General features: G+C 39.0%; 1 protein-coding gene across 2 annotated transcripts in view; it reads right to left on the bottom strand.

Moving 5' to 3' along the window:
* The window catches only part of FAR2 (fatty acyl-CoA reductase 2), a 154,023-nt gene that overhangs the window by 20,920 nt on the left and 107,351 nt on the right, over positions 1–25,752 (bottom strand). For both annotated transcript variants that reach the window (XM_043562213.1, XM_043562212.1), the window contains exons 3-4: positions 10,887–11,062; positions 7,800–7,979 (exon numbers count right to left, since the gene is read on the bottom strand). In XM_043562213.1, coding sequence (XP_043418148.1) covers positions 7,800–7,979; positions 10,887–11,062 — 356 coding nt within the window. The remainder of the gene's footprint in view (positions 1–7,799; positions 7,980–10,886; positions 11,063–25,752) is intronic.

Genomic DNA, 25,752 nt, shown 5'->3' with positions numbered 1-25,752 from the left:
CACTGACAGTACAGAGCCTGCTTGGGATTCCCTCTTTCTCTCTCTCTCTCTGCCCCTCCCCTGCTAGTTCTCTCTTTCTCGCTCTCTCAATATAAATAAACCTAAAAAATAATAAAATAACTTTTCTGTTTAATTTTGAAGTATTTTTTAAATGTTTACTTAGAAGAGAGAGCGCGAGACTGTATAAGTGGGGGAGGGGCAGAGAGCTAGGGGTACAGAGGATCTGAAGCAGGCTCTGAGCTAACCGACAGCAGAGAGCCTGACACGGGGCTTGAACTCATGAACCCTGAGATCAGGACCTGAGCTGAAGTCAGATGCTTAAACGATTGAGCCACCCAGGCGCCCCAAAATACCTTTTCTAATTTTTTTTTTAATGTTTATTTATTTTTCACACAGAGAGAGACAGAGCGTGAGTGGGGAAAAGGAAGAGAGGGAGGGAGACACAGAATCTGAAACACGCTCCAGGCTCTGAGCTGTCAGCACAGAGCCCGATGTGGGGCTTGAACCCACAAGCTGTGAGATCATGACCTGAGCCGAAGTTGGACGCCCAACAGACTGAGCCACCCAGGCGCCCCCCAAAATACCTTTTCTAATACAACCAAACAGTCCCTCACTTATCTCATCCAGGCACTTCCTGAGTTCAAAGCGGACACTGATGTAACAAGCACAGATATATATTGTGTGATACCCTTTTGGGGACATATAATCAGTTCATGCTCTTTTTTACCAAAGTCTGATTTGCTGCTGGTTGTTCTCAATTTGTTTTTAAAATAGTAAATAAGACAGCATGGGAAAAAAAGACACTCTATAAATAAAAGTACATTTCTAAAATTAACCAAATGCTCTTCAGTGTACCTAAGATGTTTTGAACCCATAGGGCCTAGATTCTAAACTTCTACTTAAATTGCTGGGTTGCTTGGCTGGCTCAGTAGGTTGAGCATCCGACTCTTGATTTCAGCTCAGTTCACAATCTCGCAGTTCATGAGTTCAAGCCCTGTCAGGCTCCAGGCTGCTAGTGCACAGCCTGTATGGGATTCTCTTCCTCTCCCTCTCTTTCTGCTCCTCCCCCACTTTCTCTCTCTTTCTCAAAGTAAATAAACTTAAAAAAACTTTAAAAAATAAACTTCTACTTAATTTTGTTTCTAATGTTTATTTTTGAGAGAGAGACAGAGTGAGAACCGGGCAGGGGCAGAGAGAGAGAGAGACACAGAATCGGAAGCAGGCTCCAGGCTCTGAGCTGTCAGCACAGAGCCCCACGCAGGGCTCGGAGTCACAAACCGTGAGGTCATGATGAGCCGAAGTTGGACACTTAACCGACTGAACCGCCCCGATAAACATCTACTTAAATTTGCTTCAAAAGAAGCAAAAGGCTATTGATTCTCAGAAAGCAACGTACATACAATTTCCTCTAAATATTACTATCTTTTGCGGGGCTTGAGATTTATTGAAGCTTTCTCCTACTCTCAGTAATTTCACGACTGATGTATTTACCAAGTGAAAGAGCAAGAGGAATGTGCATCTTTCCTCCTAGGTTTCTTACACAACAAGCAGGGCAAGACAAGGGTGTATCAGGTGAAGCTGTCTGTTGCCTCCTGGTGATGTTCCTTCTCCCCTCTCATCTGAATTATGTTCTTCCCTTGATCATTGCAACTATCATTCTGTATGCACTTGCTCATGTGTCAGTTTCCCCACTTTTTAAGGAGTCCAAGAGAGCAGGGATTTTGTTTCTTCTCCCTGTATCCAGTCCCCTTCTGCTTCCAGGTACCTTATTCAGTCAATGAGGGCTCTCCCCACATGGCAGTCTTGATTGGCCAGTGTGTGTTCTGCTTAGTGTTTGGGGAGCTGAGATGGACGGTGATAAGAGCGAACGAGTGAACACAGAAGGAGGTGGGGCTGTAGGGAGATCGTGGGAAGGGAAGAAAGGAGACGGATTTGTAGAGTAGGAAGCAAAATTGGGAGTTAAAAATTCCAGTTGGCAGTGATGAAAAGTGTTGAAGAACTGAAAGACTAAATGTCGACCAACTTCAACTTGGCAGAGTTGGCTTCAGAGTAAATGTAAACTTTTTACTGGGAGACGGGTAGATCTGTGCCTAATGCTCCTGGTGAACTGGCCTCCGCATTTCCCGCTAAACTTTTCCTGAGTACCTATTCTGGCCTCCAGTGGTCGGATAATATGAAAAGTATTCATTTTGTTTAGGAAACAGTGTAACCCTGCTCTGGATTGTATTTAAAGCCCGGTAACATTAAAACTACACAGAATTTGCAGGGATTTTTTTTTTTTTTTTTTTTTTTTTTGGTCAGCTGCTTAGATGCCATCATAAGGCCATGCAATCCTGACAATAAACCCACAAATATTAAAATTAGTGTTTTCCTTTTCCCTGGAATAAACTTTCTTAGTGTTAACAATATGTTCTTCGGCACCAAGGCAAAACTACTTTCCGACCTCTGACTTCCCTTCATATTTGTCACAGCTGCTTGCTCTCAGTGTCTGATCAAAAAGCACATGGCAGATTAGCTGTGCTTCTAGAGGCCAGGTGACTTCAATAGTGTGATGTTTAGTAGGTGCAAATCTATCTGGAACCTGTCATCAAGTAAAGCATCTAGGAATGGAAAGACAAAGTGAGGAGAGTAGGGGAGCAGAGGTGATTTGATGGCTGGAACATGACTGACCCCATGTCCAATGGAGCTGTTGAATGAAAAAGCACTCCGAGGCATGATTTCCCAAACTTGCCTGCTCACCGGTAAGACTTAGGTGGGGCCTCTGACAGAAGTTCAGATCCCTGGGTACCGTCTTACAACCACTAAATCAGTCTTTAGGGGTGACAGTTTGATAATCTTTGTTTTTAACAAGTGGAGTGGTGAGTCTTAGGGTCAGGCAAAGTGGGAAATCGCCAATTTAAAAGAGCACCACTCCACAAGTTTAAGACTTGAATGATTTGGTATTAGGTTTCGAAAAGGCATTGCTTCTTGGAGTAAAAATTTCAGTAGAATTGAACTTTAAGAGAATTAAATCCCTGGCACCGGAGACAGAAGCCGTCCGTGACAGACGTGGGTGTCCGGATCTGATGGCTGACCCGACAGGCATGTGCAAGCACATGTGTGAAGCAGTTGCCATGTCCTATTGGTTTTTCTCTCCCCAGATACAGGGGTGTTTTTTTATATCTGTTGCCCCTCTCCAGTCCTAGGACCCCTCTCCTCCCCTCTCCATGGCCAGTGATGGCTCTCCCTGCCTTTGGTGACTGCCCATGTGGACCTATCCCCCTGCCCCCATGACCATATTAATGTGCCTAAAGCCCACTTTCATCAAAGTCTTTTTTTGATTAAAACAAAATGGAACAAATAACCAAAGCCACCCCAGTCCACACACACACACACACACACACACACACACACACACACACACACACACGACCTTCCTTTGGTGTATCCCCAGTGCCTACAGAATTAAGTACAATCCTCTACATGGTACTCAAAATCTCAGTATGGCCCCAGACATCTTCCCAGCTTGACCTCTAGCAGCTTCCCTACATGTAACACACGTGCGGCCGAAGTGGACTGACAGCCATATCCCAAACATGCGCCCGGTTTTCCTGCTCCAGTGGCCGTGCCTGGTATGTGCCCTCCTCTTCCAAGTCTGTGTCCTATGCCTGCCTGTGTTTACAGAGCCTTTCTACCTCCGCCAACTCCATCAAACTTAATATGTCCTACTTCCTCTACCACACTCCATATATAATTCTACCCTGTTTTGTCTTGTGTTTTATTATGAGCTCCATGAGAACACGGTCTATATTTTAAGAAAGCACCTTTTAATCTCTTACACTGCCAAATATGTGGGTGTACCGAAAAGACTGCAGCCATGTGACCAGAATCATGTGGCCATGGAGAAAAATGGTGTCTCTGTGACTTATTAGCTGAGAGACTTCTGAAGAGTTACTTAGCCTTTCTGAGCTTTTGTTCCTTTATTAGTACAGCAGTAATGATAATATCAACCCTAGAATATTGTGGTCAGGAACTGAATGTCTGTTAAAGTGTCTTTACTCAAAATAATTGCTCAGTGATGATTCATAGCTGTCCTTCCCTTCTTAATGCATATTTACTAGACTGTTTTAAGTATGCTATATAAAGCAGTAAATATTTATGGATCCACTTTTCTAGTTCCCGACTCTAGTTATTTCAAGTTGTTATACAGGTGCAAAAATCCTTTTCTTCTGTCTCCCCTACGAGGTGGTAACTTGGCCTGAAAAATATGGAAAGCACCAATTCCAAAGCCCTATCTTTTCTGGTCAGTCACGTGCATTTTTACAATAAACATTCTAAGGGCACCTGGGTGGCTCGGTTGGTTAAGCATCCGACTCTTGATTTCTGCTCAGGTCATGATCTCGTAGTTGGTGAGATCGAGCCCCGCATTAGTGCAGAGCCTGCTTGGGATCCTCTCTCCCCCATTCTCTCTACCTCTCTCTCTGCCCCTTCCTGGGGCTAGCACTCCCTCATGTATGCTCTCCCTCTCAAAATAAATAAACTTAAAAAAAATTCTACGTAAGCTGTTATTCTGGAAAACTGGAATTTCATTGGCAATCCCTGATCTAGTCGTGCACATGAGTTTCTAAAGGTAAATACGACCAACTTTAGAAGCTAGAAATATAAAGGCAGGGACATGAGTAAGAATGGTGGCACAATTCCATGACCAAGTGTCTGTGGTAGTTGGGACAAGGGCAGAGGACACCAGCAGGTAGAAGAGAGAGAACAGCCCATTGTTTAATGCTGTTAATGGCCATGTTTGTCATACTAATAAGAAGCATCAACTCCTAATTTCAGTTATTATTCAAATGTGGCTGGGGCGCCTGGGTAGCTCAGTTGGTTAAGCATCCACCTCTTGGTTTCAGCTCAGATCATGATCTCAAGGTCACGAGATACAGCCCCGCGATGTCCTCTGTGCTGAGCGTGGAGCCTGCTTAAGATTCTCCCCATCTCCCTCTGCCCCTCCCCTGCTTGCACACACTTGCACTATCTCTCTCTCAAAATAAAGAAACATTTTTTAAAAAGAAGAAAAAATGGGTTGTCAGAAATAGGGATAAGATATGGGCATACAGGTGTTTTACACATAGGACTTCACATCCCCAAATTTAAGTTTGCTATGGAATTCTGCCATCTATTCTCACGTTTGTCTAAACGAGCAAACAAGCAAACAAACGTCAGCCAGGACATGTGAAAATGGTCATCTCATTCCATCAACAAAATTTCATTTCATTCAGCAAATATTTGAGTCCCTACCAAGAGCTGGCAATGAAAGCAAGAAGAAACAAGAGACATTCTCTTCCTTTGCGAAACTCACTGCACAAGAGAGAACACAGATAAATAACCAGCTATTTAGAATAACCCTTGTAAGAGCAATGATAAAGATGGACACGGGGGACGACGGCAACTCCAGAGGAGGCCGCCTCAGTGCAATGGCTTCCAGGGGAGAGCTCTGATGTCTGAGTAGGAATTAACCAGGGAAGCAGAGGTGCAAGTAGTTTCCAGAAACAGAACCGTCATGAGCCAAGGCAGAGAGGTATGAGGGAGAGGACAGACTACTTCAATGTGGCAAGGGAGGGCTGCCGGAGATGATGGTGGAATGTGGTCCTGAATGTAACACTGTGAGTGAATCATGTGCGCTTATGACTTTTCCCTGTTTAAAAAACAAACACACAAACAAAAAAACAAACCTTGGTTCCTTAAGTGCATGCAAAATGTACTCTGTGGAGACAAAAGTTATTTCATTTTTAGTTCTGTTTGGCTGCCTATTTTTAAGAATAATTATACACCTTGGAGAGCATTACATGACAGAGAGACATAAATTTTGTACAAATGTCAATTACAGTTTGATCATAAATCAGGTAGCAATTACCTGCCTTTACCAGGGGATGGATAGTGGGGAAGGATGGAAAGTGCTGAACACCTGAAGATAAATCAACTCCTCTTCTGGGAGATGAGTTTATTCTTGTTTAAAATCTAGGGTTATAGGGGCGCCTGGGTGGCTCAGTCGGTTAAGCGTCCGACTTCGGCTCAGGTCGTGATCTCGCGGTCTGTGAGTTCGAGCCCCGCGTCGGGCTCTGTGCTGACTGCTCAGAGTCTGGAGTCTGTTTCAGACCCTGTCTCTCCCTCTCTCTCTGACCCTCCCCCGTTCATGCTCTGCTCTCTCTGTCTCAAAAATAAATAAACGTTAAAAAAAATTAAAAAAAAATAAAATCTAGGGGTATAAAGTGTCTGGACACAGCTTGGGAGGGAGGAAGTGCTATGGAGCACCTGGAGGAGCCCCTTTCTGGGGAGGAACTGAATCTCATTCCCTATCTCTTTTCTCTGGCAAACTCTCCGAGACTTTCAGTGCTGCCTCACATCGTGCTGTGATCTGTCAGGGGCCTGGACAGGTCAACAGTGGAGTGGGCCTCTGGAGTCTCAGCAGTCGAGTCTGGAATCAAAGCAGGTCTGCCCCTTTCGTGGGTGCAGCAAATACGTAAGCACCACGTTTAACAAGAGACAGCACTGTAGAGGGCAGCTGACTGACAGACAATTCGATTCTGTCCGAAAACACTGACAGACAATTCGATTCTGTCCGATCTGCTCTCATATACCGACTCTGGGTGTCGGAGCATCTTTTCTCCAGCCATCCCGACAAGCTCTGGACTCAGAAGGTTCCTTTGCACCAGTTAAGCAAATCATCGCTTATTAGCGACTTTAGGTAACCTCTGGGTCCTTTAGATGACTTTCATTCTTCTTTGTCCTGGATATTTTAAAATGACAGGTAAAAATATCTATTCTCAGAGCTGTAGGAGATAAAAATGTTTGCCCTGAAGGGAATGAACTCTTGATTTAGCTAAGCTTCATTTTAAAAAGTATATCTTAAATAGAAATACCAGTATTATATGAAATTAAAATCTGACAAACTTCACTGTGAAATAGTCTATTTTCTCTGATGTATTACTTTTTTTTTGCAGAGTTGGTTTGTTTTGTTTTTTTAAACAAGGTAAACTTGGTAAACTGGACAGAATAAAGAAGACACAGAAGACAAAAATGTACTTATTCTGAGACCATGGTCACGTCCTAAGAAGAAAGTGGTTCCTATTAGCAGGCAAGGAGAGACAAATGCTATTTTTCCTTCTCAATAGGACAATAAGGAAAGTGTATCTGGGCCTAATAGACCAAAAGATGGGCAATTTCTGCCAGATCTGGGAGGATTTCTGCTTACCTATTAGTTCTTCTTTATTAACCGATTAACTGCTATTCAACACTCTAGTGCAACTGCTTCATAGAACTCACTTCATCATCGCTACAAGATGGGCATTGTTGTTAGCCCCACTTCGCAAATGAAGGAACTAAGGCTCAGAGAGGCCAAGGAACCTACTTAAGGTCACACAGATATAAAGCTGCAGAACCCCTGTAGGTCTGACTTTCTTCTGCACTTTCATACTATCTGCTCTACTTTTCTCTAGTGACCATGCAAGCTCATTAAGAAGTGAGAAACCACCTCTACGGAAAGCATTCCCAAGTGCCTCTTGCAATCCTAAACTACTTAACAAAACTTTTCTGTGGGATTTATCTATGTCTGGCCTTCCTCCCCACCCCCCACCACCAACCTCTATACTTCCCCACCCTGGAAATAACAGGAATAGCAGGGACAGGGGAGAGGAAACAAGCACCTTTTCAAAGCATGCAGTTTCAAGGATGACTCACTTTGTTACCTCATTAATGAATGACTACAAAGAAGCAGAGAGAACAGCTATCTGCCCACCTCTTGACCCCCCTCATCTGACCCAACTTACTCCATGGAGTCGATGATTTTTTTTGGCTCCACAGGGCATGGATAGATGACTTCATCGATGTGCTTCAGGTTACAATTTGAAAAGGCTGTAGAGATATGTATGAAGGCTTCAAGCTTTGGCATCTGACTGGCCATAAGCAAGAGCTGCTGGGTGGCAGTGACATTAAGTTGCACGGCATGCCTGCAGAAGGTTAAGCAGAGGGAAGAACAATGAGGCAACCCAGCACCCTGCCTTGCTGGAACTGTATCTACTCCAATAACTTGCATGTCCATCTGACTTTTGTGGCTGCACCAAAGGACCGGGAAGATTGGGCGCCTGGGTGGCTCAGTCAGTTAAGTGTCTGACGTTGGCTCAAATCCTGATCTCACGGTTCGTGGGTTTGAGCCCAATGTCAGGCTCTGTGCTAACAGCTCAGAGCCTGGAGCTTGCTTCAGATTCTGAGTCTCCCTCGCTCTCTTCCCCTCCTCCACTCACGCTTTCTCTCGCTCAAAAATAAATAAAACATAAAACAAAAACAAAAACAAAAACAAAAACAAAAAAGGACCATGAAGAAAAGTATGGGTCATGGCTACAGTTATGTGATGCCTGGAATGTGTTATATGTTGATTATGCATTCTGTGCACATAAATCCTATTCATGGAAGCATTGTGCATAGTGCATGTAGATATCACTTGGTTCTAAATCAGCCGGAAGGGGGGAAAATCATAATCCTATGAATTTGTAAAGGGGCTTCTCAAGCAGCCATTAAAAATATAAAAATACATAAACTGAGCCTTTGACTCAAGAAGCTGGAAAATTCAAATAAATTGTAGGGGAGCAACAGTGGATATAGAATGAGAAAGATACATTTCTCTTGCAAAGGTCTGGGTCAGATGTAAAAACTGACGTCAAAATCCTGAATTTTAGCTAACAGAACACAAAGTTCTATACACACAATATGCGGTGACAATGAAATAGTTGATTCTAGAAGTAATATGGCTTATATAATATTAAGAACCCTATTAATCTAACTAAAAAAGAAAAACTAAATGATCCTCTATATGATTTTGAAAAGTTTAAAAATGACATTCAATATCCATTGCCAATTTATTTTTTAAAAATTCACTAAAACAAGAATAAAATGATTAAAGTATGTCTGTTTCACTTTGCTGGCTTGTATCTTGCTTCATGGTGAAAAGTTGGGAACACCCCTTTTAAAGTCAGGGCCAAGAAGGATGCTTACAGTCACTACTGCTAACTATTGTTCTGAACTTCCACCTTGTAATTAGAGAGGAAAATAAAATTGACTAACAGATACAAATATTATAAAGACAGTCACAAAAATTGTGATCAGATTACATAATTGTGTTTCTGGAAAACAAACAAAAAAGCTAAAACAACTATCCTGGGATATGCAATAATTCATTCAGTAAGGTGTCTATTTATAAAGTTACGTAAAAGGAAAAAAAACTGGAGAATATAATGGAAGAAAGGCACACATTCAAAGCTGAACATTTGAAAAATATGTCAAGTGAAAAATAAATAAATGGGATATATAAAGAAAATTATAAAACTTCATGGAGGGTCACAAAAATTGAATAAACAATACATTGTTCTTGATAGGAAGAGAAAATGGTTTAAAGATGTTAAGTTTTTCTAAATCAGTTGACATATTCAAGGTAATCCTAATCAAAATCCCAACTTTTTAAGAACTTGGGAAAATTATTCTAAGTTTAATCAAGAAGTATAATCAGATGAGAATAGCAAGGAAAATTCTATAAAAGGTGAATGATGTGTGTATGCTTGTCTAATAACATAAAAATTACAGTAATAAAATACTGTGGTATTGGAAGAGAAAGCCTAATTAATGGAACAAAATAAAGAGCTCAACAATGGAAATTTAGTATATGAGTTCATTTTAAATAAAGAGTAAAAGCAAATCATTTAATAAATGTTGCTTAAGAAGTAGCCATCTGTTAGAATTTTTCTCAAAAGCTACTCTACATTCACACCCACACCACTTTTCTTTTTATAGAATTTTCTTATTTCTCTTTACAGGCAAATAAACTTTAAGTGGGTCAAAGAGTTAAACATGAATATGAAGCAATAAAAATTCTAGAAGAAATTATGAATAACTGCATAAATAATAAAAATAGTTGAGAGCAAATGATAAACTGTTAAAATATTTTGGGCCTTATAAAAGACAAAAAATTAGTATGCTAAGACTTCCAAGAAGTGGTAAAATTGACAAGAGAAGAGTGTTTCAATAGAAAAACAGTCAAAGAACATGAATTGGCATTTCACGAAAGAATAAAATGCCAATCAGCATTTCAGCATCTTCAACTTTTCTAATCAAAATATGCAATGGCATTTTCATTGCATTGGCAACATTAAAAATAATTAAAGGATTCTAACACAGTGCTATTCGGGTGTCAGAAATCAGCATTCATGCACACAGGGACAATTACTTCAATCACGCCTTTTTGGAAAACAATTTATCATTAACTGTTAAACATTAAACATAAACTGTTTATAACTTGGGCATTATCTGGTACATCTCTAACAATTTTATTTCTGGACATTTCCCCAAAGTAAAGCACACAAGGATTTACAAAATGCGAGCACAGAGATGTTCATTGAAGAGTTTTTTATAATAGTGAAAAATTAGAATAATCCAAAAATATCCACTAAAACAGAACTGGTTAAGTATATTATATACACATACAATGGAATGTCATGTAGTCATTTGAAATTACAAAAGAATATTTATTGACAATGAAAGACATCCAAAAGTAGAATTGAGCAAATTGCTAAAACATTATCAGTATGATGCCATTATTTTTTGGCAAAGTTGGACATAAATCTATTTTATTATGGATGTGTAAAGTAAAGTTGGAATGGTTATCTCTGGATGGTGAAATTTTTGGAGAAGTTTTACTCCTTTATATTTTTACTTATTGAGAATATATATATAGATAGATAGATAGATTGTTTGTTTGTTTGTTTGTTTGTTTATTTATTTATTTATTTATATTTTAACAGAGACCACGAAGGAACTCACATGCACGTGCATGCGCACACATACAAGCTGTGAGACGAAGAATGTACCTCAGAGGATCATCAAAGCGCACAGTGGCCGCACAGTGGAAGATAATGTTCGTGCAGGAGAGAAGCTCCTGCATGTCCTCCTTGCTGATGGCGAAGTCATTCTGATTGAGATCTGCGTAGATCGCTCTGATCTTCTCATGCACATTTGGACAGACTTCTTTGACCTTTTCAAACAGCTAAAACATAAATATAAATCAATATGCAGAGAGCGGCATCACCACATTTCGCTGACTTGTTTCATGGTCATTTCCCAAACCTGGTTTTGTTTGTAATATCACTCAAAGAAGGCATTTACTCAAGAGCCATTTGTTTTACTTCATGCGATTCGGTCAGTATAGTACAATTTCCGCTCCTCTTAATTTGATAAATGTTAAAAAAAATCAGTTTTAATTACCAGTAAGGAGTATCTTTTGAACTTTTCCTGCAGGGTGAAGGAAAGGTGAAGTCATCTGTATCCCACCCCATCCTCTTTTCCCCTACAAGGCAGCTTTGTGTTCATACCTCGGTGATTGTTTCCATTTGGGGCTGGGAAATGTGCTTTTCAGCGCAAAACGACCAGCCTTTACCAAGTACCAGCAAAATCACAGGCCTTTACAAAGGAGGTCTTATGGGCACAAGTTCAAAACAACTTGGTTAACTGGCCCAGGTGAACAAGATGTCTCAGCAGCACAAACATAATTAGAAAATAACAAATGAAGCAACTTTGTAATGGGTAAAACAAATAAAACTTTTATATAATCTCATTCTAATATCAATGGTAGTTATTGTCTAGTAAGACAATTACATGAGTCTGTACTTTTTATGGGATTTTAATTGATTTCTTAATATTCTAATTTATTTATAAAGGGAAAAGGAATGAGCACTGGCAGTTTTAGCTTTTATTACAATTACTCAGATGGAACAGTCTCTCCTTTCCCCTCCACACAGAAGTCCTGAGGTTAAATTGGTATTTCCCATTTTCTCAGCAAACACAATTTTAATAAAATGGTCTTTGCTTCAACTATTCTGTTAAAATGAAATTTTACTGTAGAATTGGTATGGTATGTGAACAGTGAGGAAAAGTAAGGCTGAATGTTTTAAAAGGTTAGGAGCAGAGAAAATTAGTCTGTGGTTTTAATCATAATACAGTAGCAGAGACTGCCCTCTGTTTTTCTTCAATCCAAAAGAATGTTTTCAGGATCATCTTTGATCCTGAGTAGCAGGTTTCTTCTCTCCATTAGAGATCTACCCTAAGCTTTTTAAATTGAATAGTAAGAAGTTAATCTTAGGTAGTCAGAGGAATCATGTCTCATCTGAATCAGGCAAGACCACGTTCAGTTTTCTAGGTGTGCAAGATGGTTTGGCATTGATCTAGCTGCATTTCAGGGACGAGAGGCAAAAAAACAAAAACAAAAACAAAAAAAACAACAACAAAAAAAACCTTCCAGGCTGCTCCGCCATCTTGGTCCCTCCTCAGGCATGACCATGTTCATTTGCCCTTCTGGGAATCCAGTGAAGGTGACCAGGGAAGGAAGTCAAATTCACACACTGGTGTGGCAAGTTAATAAACTCCTATCTTTGACCTACCGTCTTCCTGCACTGCAGGATCAGCCTTTTCAGTAGGGTGTTAACTACAATTCTGAAAAGAATTTGGAAGTTAAATCACTCCTCAATGCTTTTACTGACATTGGGATTGATGTGTCTAAGGGACTTTCTCAATAAAAGTCATTCTAGTTCTTCCAGAAAAGTTTTTAACAGCTTTTCTAATCCTGATGAATCATATGCATGTTAAATACTGTTTTTCACAATCAAACGCTTTCCTTCTTATAGTCCATGTTAATCATACAACGAATTGGGTATCTGGGGATAAATTTACCTAAAATTCACACAATTCCCCCCTTTTAATAAATGGATTTGTAGAAGGCTCTTTTTTGAGTTTACATGACAGATTTCATTCACAAGAAATTTATTCAGGGTTTCTGTGGAGTCTTTGACTTTGGCCTGTGTTGACTTCTGGCTACATAAGAGTATTAGGTGGAAAACGACTTGTGTGTCCATCCTTCCCGCAGTGGGGTTCCTCACACATGATGTAAGCTACCACACATAGATTTTCCTTTGCCTTCACTTTTATGACTTTAAAAGCAGAGAATACTGTTATGCCAATATTGTACTTTCAGACCACCTGTGCAATGTCAAAATACCACATTTACCGCATTATTATTTTAGGAGATAATTACTATTACAGGAGATAGTGTTCCAATCTATATTCTATTTATTAATTTACATTTATGAGAGGGCATATCTGAGTGAACACAGTGTAATTTATTTTTTAAAAAATCTAAGTTTTCTAATCCAGATGGGATTTATTATGGTCAATTGGAATAAATCAGTGAATTGGCTGCATCAGTTCAAACCACAGTGCTAAGTGAGGGTCACATTTTACGATATCCAGGCCCAAGAATACGACTGGTCTCATCTGGACTCTCACCGTTTTGCTACAGCCTCTAACAAAACAATACTTAAATAGAGTGATGAGATTACAGCCAACTGCCATCCAACAGGTCAGTGCTTTTCATAGTGTTATCCACAAGTGAACTGCATTGAAATCACCAGAATACATGTTAAAAATGCATATCTCCAGAGCCCATCCCACACCCACTAAATACAAAATGACGGGGGCACACCAGGAGTTTGATTTCACGTCAAGTTCTCTGGCTGACTTTAACTGATCCCAAGAAAAGAACTTCTTCGGCTGGGGCGTTAACATGGATAATTGCTGGTGAACAATAGTGTATGACTCATCTTCCTTTATAATTGTCCAGACCAGTTACAGGGCATCAGTGGTTTTCAACCTGTGTAGGCCTAAGAGAAATCTAGGCACCGGTTAAGAATGACTTCCTTACTCTACGCTCAGAGATCCTGACTCAATAGGTTTGGCATGCAACCCAGGAAGCTGTATTTCTTAACCAGCTCCACCGACAGGTCTGGTATGTAGGTACCATACTTGGTGAAAATTAGTTTTGAAAGTTTGTGTCCATTTTTAAAGTCAGGGGCTTAAATTACCCCCTCTGGTTGGTAAATTCCTTGATTCTTGTTTATTTCTTTATGCTTGACTGCACCCAGTTCATTGAAAAGACTCAAATGTTGCTTGTTAAATTGAAATGAATTACTGTAAGAACAGTAACAGAACCATGAATGGGAGCTAAATTCCTGAAATCCTTTGGTTACCAGCTCTTTTGTGTTGGTGGGATGAAAGACAGAGGATAACTACTAAAAGTAGAAGGAACAAAGTGTTCCCTTGGGTCCTCTGCATTGACTGCAAACGTGGATGGAAAGGATCAGCACAGAACCTTCGCTTTCGTAATAACGACAAAACCAGAGGACAGAGGAAATGTTGCAAATGGGTCCTCAGTGGACACCAGCTCTTCTGAAAGTTTCTTTTGCTGATGTGAGACATTCACTAAAGGTAAGAAAAAAAAACAGATGGAACAAAAATGAGTGAAGAAAAGAAATTTTAAAAATTTCACTGAAGATCCACCAATAAGGAACTTCATATAATTATTTTAGGTTCTAAGAGTTTATCATATTCCTTCTCATATATATTTTATTTAATGGCACAGGAGTGAGAAGGTAAAGAGCAAGTAATTACCTGCCATATATGAAAACTCAAGCAGAGGACTGCTGTGTTTCCATTTTCTGAAACCCTTTTCTTGACAAAGGCAGGACACTTCTGTGGTCACTGGAAGATCACAGCTGAGAGGCGATCTAACCATTTCAAACTGATAACAAAGCTACACATTTCTCTTGGAAAGTGTAGGAGTGTTCTATTGATTCGATGTTACACAGACAAGTATTTCTCTCTCTTAATTTGTTTTAAACACAAGAGATTATTCCATTTATGGCAATAGTTACTGACAGCCCAGAGGCAAGAGAGAAACTCTGCAAATCCGAAATAGGAAAATTCAGCAGAAAGAAGACAAGAGACATTTCTGGATTCAATAATCTCCTTGGGTAGGACATCTGTAGGCAGACACTACAACTCTGTTTTTATTAGAAGCAGGAATTGAACAAGGGGTGGGGGTGGGGGCATGACATTTATGTTATGCTTTTGAAACAATGTAGATGTCCTGAACTTGGATTTCTACAATCAACTTTTTACCCACATGACCTGACTTTGGAGATATCCACAGGGGATTCAGTTGCTACTTCCCAGGGGAACGTGGAAAGTCATAATATCTTTAATAATCATGAGAGTCTTTGATCTTTATTCAATGTACTGACTCCCTCTTTTCAGATATAACTATGTTATTTAGTTCCAGTAGCCCACAAAATTTGCCTACTATTTTTAATTGGGGGAAAAAAGGTAAGGTCCCTTAACCTAAAGGGCAATCTCTGTGGAGCACCAGGGGTCCAAAGCAGAAAAGAGCTTACAACATTTTTGGGAGAAATTTTGGAATGCTGTGTAAGGGCAAATCAACAGATTCTGCAAGTTAGCTCTTGGACAAGAAAGACTTATCAAGAAAGGATATAATCTAAGTTGAAAACAGTTAAACACAAATAAGTGCAAGTAAACTAAGGCAGAAACTATCATGAAAATTTACAAAATGTTAAGATTTTGCTAGTTCACGAATAACTCTCATAAGATATAAAGGATTAACGTAGAAGTTTTTATTACCTCAGCAAGGACCATTTCTACAGGACCATAAAGCAGTATGGTGTAGCAGTGTGGTTATTGAACTTTGGCATGCAACTGGGTTAACTAGAAAGTTGTTTAAAAAAACAAAAAACAAAGCCCTAGGTGTCCTGAACCTGGAGATTCTAACTCAGTTCTGAGTTGAAGCTTGTGTGTCTGTACTTTGAAAAAGTTCTCCAGTGAGTCTGATATACACTGTAGGTAAGAGCCCCTGGCATACTAGAAAGATCTCAGGCTCTTTGGAGTCAGGAAGGCCTGGGTTTGAATCCTACTGCTGCCATTTATTAGCTGTGTGACTGAGGCAAGTTACTCACTTCTTGGGGCCTCAGTGTTTTTATTTGCATGTTCATCTAAAATGCTAATTGTTAAACTATATCATTCTGTGTTCTCAGAGAACTAATGATTCAGCATATATTCTGCTATTCTTAAAAGCAATTTTGCATTAAAATTTTTTAATTCACTTTGCATAAAAATCTATGATAAACACCAAAGATGACACAGTGGCCAGTCTATCATCTTGTTGTTTTATGCCCCCAAGGTAATTTTCACAGAATTCCTGGAGAATAAGTACGCGGACCAAAGAGGAGGCAGGGTGGCTAGGAAGATGGAAACCAATCTTTTTTTTTTTTTTTTTTGCTTTTTTTTTTTTTAAAGTTTATTTATTTATTTTGAGAGAGAGACAGAGATAGAGTGAGTGGGGGAAGGGCAGAGAGGGAGGGAGAGAGAGAATCCCAAGTAGGCTCCACACTGACAGTGCAGGGCTCAAACTCATGAACCATGACATCAAGACATGAGCCAAAACCGAGTGGAACGATTAACCGACTGAGTCAGCCAGCTGCTCCGATGGAAACTAATCTTAAAATTACTTCCACTCTCTACAGAATTGGTGGCATCTCTGCATTCTCCAGGCTAACGGATGGGTAAAGTGGTGATACTAATCCAGAGGTGGCCATGGTTTTCCCTTCCTAATGAAGTGGTCATCATTGGGAAGTATAATGCCTGGAGAGCAAGGCTTACTGCCAAGACAACCAGGGCTTGGAGGATGCAGTTTCTTGGGGAGGCAATGCAATGTGGTGGGGAAGGTGTAAGCTTTACAGGTAAGAGAACAGTGTTTAAAATCTTTGTTACTTCCTTGGGATTTCCTTAGATAGGCGACAACCTTTCTTGGATTAGTTTGTCATCTGTGAAGTAGCAAGAAAGCATTCCACAGAGTTGTGTGAGGGTCAGATAGGGTCAGGAAAGTCAGATGCCTAGCATAGTACTTGCTACTTCAGTTCTTGATAATAGGAAAACTCCTTTTCCACATATACAATAATACTCAGTTTTCAAGAGCTGCTAATCAGACGGCTGTGTGTGTGTGTGTGTGTGTGTGTGTGTATTTGCTGGGTCGTCGAAAGGTTTCTGATTATACCATGTGATCTGGATACCTCTGCAAACTGAATGTATTCCAGAGTCAAGTTGAATCTTGTGGCTTGATGACTTTTTGAGTGAAATGAGTATGGGCATTTTGAAGCTTTTAAGAAAGAGACCTGATATCACTGGAAGAAATTGAAAAAGAAGGAAAGAAGTTGGATGTGTGAAATCATGCCAGAGATTGAATTACCTGGTAAATTGTATTGCAAAAGAAAATAAGAGATTGGGAAAATAAATTGTTTCTGCTTCTGGGACTGTTATTATATCCCCAGGACTAAATCAATTTCTTTAATTTTTTTTTTTTCTTAAGAGAAAGGAAATGACCCACAGGGGGTTGGCTTAACATGCTTCAACTAATCTGAGTTGAGTAACTGTCAGACTGAAGGCCATTTACACTCTTTTAAAACTGTGTATTTGTTAATCATGGGAAATTTAAATTCCTGGCAAGATTATATTCTAATTGTCCTAAGTTCATAGAATCCTCTTGCTTTTTGTGGGATGGTTTCTCAGGAAAAATAAAATCTAGTAACGGAACAAAACTGGCTTTGGGAATTTAAAATACAAACTTCTGTTTCCAGTTGCCTTTGCCTTATATAGAGATTTAACAGAACCATTAATGCCAATCAGAAATTCATTTTTGAAAGTTGGGAACAAGCAGATCTTACACAGGGTAGCCTTGAACCAAGCATGAAAACGCCTTTTTTCCTCATGAAAAAGTCTTTGAAAATTAATAAGGAACTTCTATGCAAAATGAAATGAACATTTCTGTTGAGTGTTTCTTAATACTTAACAACGTCAGATTGTTGACTTCTTTTGCAGGTGTTACTTGATTCAAAGTTAATTTGTTTAAATGCATTATTTTTCCTCTCAAGGATTATTTTGTCTAATGCCTTCTAGAAACTACCAAACAGTGATAGTTTGTGAAAGGAGTCAATAAACTATTTCATAAAATGTTACGGTCTCCCATTGTCTTAAACCTGGTTAGTTCTGTGAACTGAGAGCCCAGTGTGTGACCTTGTATGATACATTAACCACAGCTCTCCAGGGTATTTCAGAGTTGATTTATCTCATGGGCAAATAAGGGCTTATTGAGTAATTCACATTTTTCCAGAGAAGTTGACTTGAAGTATCCAGTGCAACCTGCCAAGCCCTACCTTTGTTTAAAAATCCACTTCATAGTGACATTGTACAAGATAGTCCCGCCCTGGAAACCTTGAGCTTTGCCTGGTCTTCTCGGAGGATTAAAAAACCCAGCATCTAAACCCAGCATAATGTTATTATGTTCAGATGATTCTACAGCCAGCATAATCTCATGGCAACCTTTCCCTTTTTTGATTACTATAGTTTAATAGGAGAAGCCCAAACTTTCTACGGATTCTCTCAATAAAACATTTTTTAGATACTAACCTCTCAATCACTCTTAATTAACTACCTCTTAATATAATTCAACTACCTGGGGTTTTATTTTTCAAATATGGACATTGTCTCCTTGATGTTTTCTTAAGCAGTTATTAGGAATAGATTACAACCGATTTAAGACCCTAAATTGGTATAAGTAGGACATGATTGTTGTAAAAAGGAACACATCTTTAAGGCACTAAAGACCCTCAAAACACATTTCTTGGAACTTGACAACTGAATGAGTTATTGGCAACCCATTATCTGCTGTAGTGGGGAAAAGCTAGGTCTTGTTAAGCAAAGTCATATTCAAGATAGCAAAATAGATAAAATATCAATTTCTCTATCTAAAATTGTTTTTGCTACAGTGAAAAGCTGGTTCGTTGAAAAATGAATACATTTTTCATAAGTAAGAACTAAGCGGCCAGCATGGGAGCCCTGGGGATCCATGATTTGAACAGCACGGGTCTGTGATGAGCATATTCACATTTCAGCACATGGTATCTGGCTTTTTTTCCTTAGATGTTTCTCAGATTTTATGAAATAAACTAGAAGATTAAAAAAATAATAATGCTAGAATCATATTTCTAATACAAATCAAATCAAATTATTTAATTTTGATAAACAGTTTCAAAACTCACAGTCAACTGAACTTATATCTGATGACCTAGTTTTGGAAATTCATGATTGCTTTGCTGCCTTGCTTATTGGCTTTTTTAAAAAGTGGGTGTTTCTTCCCCCACTATAAATGTGAAACATGTTCATTGTTACTGTATTTGCAAGACTTTGGGAAAATATTCCTGCTCTCATCTGTTCACTATGAAAGAGGGTGCTTTCTGCCTTACCATAAAAGTAAACACGCTCATGATGACTGTAATTTGAAAAGTTGGAAGTGCCAAAAAATAGAATTAATTCAAGATCCTACCAGCATTTAAGGACGTTTGTTGAGGTGATACTGAATATGGTTTTGCATGACTTTTTTTGCACTCAATATATGAGAAGTGTTTTCTCATGTCATTTAATAGTTTATAAAATATGACCTTTAATGCCTACATACTAGTCTAACAAATGTATGTATTGTTGTTTACATTATCATTCCTCGACTGTGGAACATTCAGATTGATTCTAGTTTTTGCTACTATAAATCATACTACAATAATATGTTGGTACAATATTTGTGTGTCTCTGGTTGTTTTCTTAGAGTGCCAGCTTAATTGTCTTTGTGAGAAAGTCTTCAAGAATCTGCCATCAATTCAGATATCTTTCCCTCTATTGATATAGAGAACTTTCCTTAAGTGCTCTGAAAATACTTCAGAAACTTAGTTATATATAAGAAACTGGTCTGTTCTGATTCATGAGCCCCACTTCCATGTGGCCAAAGGATGAAAAACAACCTTATTTCCAAAGCATTTCCCACTTAATTGTCTCCCTCTGAAAGCACGGAATCAGGAAGCGAGAGGTGGTATCTGTCCATACAATGAAAGGAAAGAAATGAATCAGATGCATGAATTTTGATAGATACAACAGATGTTCTCTTGACTGTATTTCCTGGGGACATAGTGGGAATCAAAGGCAAACTGATAACATTTTAATTTATTATGTCTTAAAGAAAAACTTCCATGGGCACCTGAGTGGCTCAGTCATTTGAATGTCCAACTCTTGATTTTAGCCTGGGTCATTAACCCAAGGTCATGGGATTGACCCCTGTGTGGGGCTCTGCGCTATGCATGGAGCCTACTCAAGATTCATTCTCTCTCTCTCTCTTTCTCTCTCTCCCTCTCCCCAACTCATGCTCTTTCTCTAAAAAAAAAAAAAAAAAATTAAGAAAAGACATACTTCCAAGCCTAACTTCCCTGATATGACATAACATACCTTTATCTACCTTTTAAGAATACCATTGTACTTTGAGGGGCGCCTGGGTGGCTCAGTCAGTTAGGTCCCTGACTTCGGCTCAGGTCATGTCTCACAGTTCGTGAGTTCGAGCCCCACATCAGGCTCTGTGCTGACAGCTCAGAGCCTGGAGGCTGCTTCGGATTCTGTGTCTCCCTCTTTCTGCCCACCCCCGCTTGCTCTCTGTCTCTCAAAACTGAATAAACATTAAAAAATTAAAAAAAAAAAAAGAATACCGTTGTACTTTGAAATGAATTAGAATTTATACATTGCTACGTGTGAATGAAGAGAAATATTGCTTAAAAATGATACCAGGCCTCACTTAGGAATAAGGTATGATTGCATTTAAAGCACCCTGTCTATGTCAAAATAAAGTTAAGTGACAGAATAGAAACTGGGTCTTGATTTGTGGATGATATTTAATAAATATTTGCAGAATCAGAAGCCTATCAGAAGAAACACTAACCCAGATAGTAAAGTTCTTCTGAGTAAAAACCAGGAGCAAGAGTGGCCATACAATAGAACTAAAGTTTGGCCTGGACTCAGACAAGACCACTGAGAAACTAGAATGCATTAAACTTGATCATTCAACAAATTTGGTTGATTACCTACCAAGTGGACAGTGATAACACATGAGAGTAATGACAATGCAAAGGTCTTAGACTTAAAATTTAGAGGGAAAAGTTGGGGTAATAAATGTGTTATTAGTTTTGGCTAATCCAATACACTTGAGAAAATGGTGTATTATCTGCCAAATGTAAGACTCTTTTACTCCTACTGGATTTGACATTAGGAGATCATAAAAGCAGACAGAATTATCAGGAAATCAAAGGTTTATGGGCACATTCCCTGAAGTATAACCCTATCTTGGAAAGTTGATTGTGGCAGCCCACATATTTGGAATAACCAACTTGCACCTTCCCCCCAAATTCTAACCAAATAGAAGAAAACTAGAATTCATATGGAATATTCTTACTTTTAAAATATCATGCTACAAAAATGTTAAACTACATTATTCCCCTTTTAGGTAGAAGTCCAAGATCTGTCCATTCTGCATGCTTCTATCTGACCACGTATGTCAAAATTTTATGAAAGAATAATGAATGCCTTTGCTACAAAACCAGAAATAGCTAGAAACTTAAGAAGACTTTTCCATGTGCCAATCTCTTGAGCATTTTGATGCTACAGTAATTGTTTCCTTTTAAGACACTCATTTATACATATCTTCAGTAGTTTCACTTTACAACAGCAAAGGCTTCTTTAGGGAGAGGACAAAACTTTAATTAAGAAAAGAAAAATATTTTTATTCTGAGGGTGAATTTAGGAGACTGTGTGAAGACAGTCTTAGCAAAGGGGTGGGTATGTGAGCCTGACTGTTTACAGAAAGCTAACTTTGTATGCTGGACTTGATACTATTGGGACTATCCTGAAAGATATGGAGAACAGGTTTAAAAATTTCAACTGGAAGACATCTGTGGGACTAGAAATGGAGACTTCTAAGCATTCAGGGATTCAGCAAATGGCTGCTGGTTGTTTTTTTCTTGGTTTTAAATGACAACTAACCTCCAGTTTAGTTATCTCTGCATTGGAGATGACCGATTGATGGCTATGTTTTAGATTAGTGAATGTCAAAAGCTGATTATTTTATGCTTTACATTAACAAAACCCATAGAGAAATTCTACTTCACCTTTTTAACCCACAAGTCAGCTTTGGTTTCTCTGCACCTTAATTGAGTTGTGATTGATTACACTCCCAATTCAAGATCCCCAAGATTATTCAGAATTCTCAGGTGGCTAATTTTTCATTGTTGTTTCTGCTCTTGCTTTTTCTCTAACTCAGTGATGCACTAAGATTATTTTATAAAAACATATTTTGCCTAACACATTTAGGTATTCTGTATCAGAATGCATTTTGCTGATCCTCTATTCCATGAGTTGGCAGAGTTCTTCCGTAAGGGGAAAACGTAGTATGATTTCTGTTTCAATTACTCAGCTAAACTCATTACAATCACAGATCCCACAATTAATTTCCCATCTTCATCAGCTGAGTGCTGTTTTATTACCATTATTTAAAATAGCGGAATCATCCAGCTTTCAGAAGACAAAAAAAGGCCTTCAACTGGAGTGCCATCCCCTAAAAGATAAAGCTCAAGCTTCCATATTTGAATAGTAATATTAAAAACTAATAATTGCCAAGTTCTTATCCTGGTCCAGGCACTATTCTAAGTGTCTTTCCTGTATTAGCTCACTGACATCTCACAACAGTGTAGAAGACAATAGCCATTAGTATCCTTATTTGGGTTACTCAGGCTCAGTTATGTAAAGGCACACTGCTTGGTGGAGAGAGGACACCAACTCAGGTCTGTGTGACTCCTGAGACCAGGCTCTTCTCAGGATGCTTGCTTCCTAATATCCATTCTTCTGGGTCTTGAGAAGTATCTAAATTATCATTCAGATGTTCTCCATTCTCCATGTAGCCACTGTGCCTCAGGAGAAGATGGTCTCACCCCAGCCCTGGGGAAAGACTTACTTATCTAAGTGAACTCTTACCCTCTGCTCAGTGGTTAGTTTAGATCTGGAGTTTCTGAATAAATCAGTATATGTCATACCACATGTGATAGGGGTTGGTCCATAAATGGACATATAACCTACCCCAGGCTGGTAAGATATAAGGGGAAATACGAGGTTTTCAAGAAAAGAGGTTTCATCAATCTTGAAAGAGAGTTTCAGGGGGAGCCAGCCTCTCTTTATCCAAAGGCTGTCATATATATATGTATGTGTATATGTATATGTATATGTATATGTATATGTATACACACACACACACACACACACACACACACACACACACACACACATGAATCTTGCAATAACAACAACCATCTTATTCATAACTGGAATAAAACTAGAACAAAATGGCAGAGCTGAGAGATTCACAGACCAAGGTGGCCAGAGCTCCAGCCCACTGCCCATGACTGTGGTCCTGGAGTTTCCCATTGTATAATCAATATATCATCTTTGTTTTCTAAGCCGGTTTCAATCGAGTTTTCTTCAAACTGAAAGTGAGCTAACTAAAACAATTGTGTGTATGTAGTCTTTAAGAATCTGGCCTGAACTAGCATGCCTTTCTAGTTCTTAAAAACTCACTTGTTTGGGGCTAAGCAAGTCACCCAGAGGTTCTCAAATATACGATACCAGCCATCCATTTGCAGGTGTGGTTCTTCCTGCTTAGACTGCCCTTTGGTTTCCTCTCTCTGGAGAACTCGTGTTGCATTGTAATCATGTTTTACATGACTATCTCCATCACTTGACTTGGCCATGTCATTTTTGTCTTCATATCCTTAGTGCCTAGCATACGTGTGACACATAAGCAAGCACTTCAGTAAGTGTAGCGTTAATAAAAATGAGGGGCAGCATGAAAATCTTAATCACAGCATGGTCCTTCCATACAAGACACTCAATCATCTAAATGAATGCTGTCTAAAACTCTGTGATTATAGAAATGTTCTATACCTGTACAGTAAAGCAGCCAGCAGCACACGTAGCTATTGAGCACTGAAATATGGCTACTATGACTGAAAACTGAATTTTAAAGTTCATTATTGTAATTAATTTGAATTTAAATAGCCACATACTCTAAGTCAAAACAAAAAACAAAACAAAAAAATTAATATAATCTGGAAGGGGTTTTTTTTGTGCAAAAGGAGTCTATTCACATATTTTAAAAATGTAATCTTAAGGTTTGTCTTTCTTTTGAATTTTTAGTTTCAAAATGAATATAAGCAATAATACCTTATATGTCACAGTCAGTAATAAGGATTGGGCTGTCCCTTCCCTGCACACAGCCTTCTTGACAGCCAATCAGCAAGAGCATCCTCATATTCTGAGGCAAGAATTCATGATTTTTGTAGTGGAAACTTTTCAGTTTTTGAATGCCCAGAAATAAAATAAAGCACATCATTTTTCCCCCCATGGAAAATCTTTTGTAGGTATCAAATTCCACATAGCCAAGAAAATGGGTCTTTGCATAACTAAAGCCTGTTTTCTTTAACATTTATTTAGTTTTGAGAGACAGAGCTTATAGAGTGTGAGCAAGGGAGGGGCAGAGACAGAGAGAGACACACAGTCTGAAGCAAGCTCCAGGCTCTGAGCTGTTAGCACAGAGCCCGACATGAGACTTGAACTCACAAACTGCAAGATCATGCCCTGAGCCAGAGTTGGACATTTACCCAATTGAGCCACCCAGGCACCCCTCCAAAGGCTTGTTTTCAATAAGTGATGGAATCTGTTCTTTTTAGCAATTAACGTTTCTGTTATAAATGATAACATAGAAGTAAGGTGCCTTAAAAAATAATCATAGTGTATAAGCTTCTCCAAATTCTTTAGATGTCCAAGGAATTCAATAAATAAAAGTACTAAAAAAAAGAAAAGAAGCCCCACAAAATGGTCATGCAGACATGGTGTTTTACCACAGATATTAAGTTGATCAGCCATTTAATGTGCAACAGATTTCTTTCCTCCCATAATTCATTTAGGTAAAATTTATGGAGAAAAGAAATCTATACAATAAACCCTAATTAGCATAACAGTAAAAAGTGAGGCCACAGGGGATAGTGGTTAAAACTATACCATACCTAATGATGTCAGACTTGGGTTTGAATCCAGAAAGACTTGAGTAGGGGAGAGAGATAGAGTGAGGTGGATAGACAGACCACTCTCGGGTGAGCAAGGTATTATTACCCTACTTACAAATAAGGAAACCAAGGCTCATAGATACAAGTATATATCTTGCCCACCGTCACATAGCTATTAATTGCTAGTGCTGAGGTTCAAACCCAGGTCAGTCTGCCTTGTGAAGCCTATGCTTTTCAAGCACTATCTGATGATAACAGACAGTTCCCAGGTGATATTGATCCTGCTGGTCTGGAAACCACATTTTGAGAACCACTATACATAAAGGTCAATAGCAGGCAATAAATAGCCCAATAGTGGGAACAAGTGTGGAGATTTGCAAGTCAGTTTCACAGATAAGTTATGTACAGTACAATCAAGATCTCCAGGACAAAAGTAATATTGTTGTGTGATTGAAAAGAACAGTAGGTAAAGACAGTGCTGACCACAAGACTCTGCCACAATATTTATCTAGAGATCTATTCGCCGGCTACAAAGCTAAAAAGCTATGTCTGCTATGTGAGAAAAACAAACTCCATTAGGGATATATAAGTGAACACAGCTGTCTGAAGAGGGATCTAGATTTCAGCTTTATGCCACCTTATCATTTTGGTCTTAAGACCCACTAGCTACAAAGCAGGCAGTGTTGGGCAGAGGCAAGTGTGTTGCCTCAGGGGCCAGACTGAGATCTAGAGTCTGACTCTCATTTACCACCTGGGTGACCTCTGGTAAGTTAACACTCCAGGCCTGTGTTCCCATCCATAAAATCTGGAAAATGAAAATTGAGGATATGAATCATTATTTTTTCATCAGGCTGTTGCA

This window comes from Prionailurus bengalensis, chromosome B4, assembly GCF_016509475.1.
Source record: "Prionailurus bengalensis isolate Pbe53 chromosome B4, Fcat_Pben_1.1_paternal_pri, whole genome shotgun sequence".
In the NCBI taxonomy this organism is placed as follows: domain Eukaryota; kingdom Metazoa; phylum Chordata; class Mammalia; order Carnivora; family Felidae; genus Prionailurus; species Prionailurus bengalensis.
This window is presented reverse-complemented; position numbering and strand designations above follow the sequence as displayed.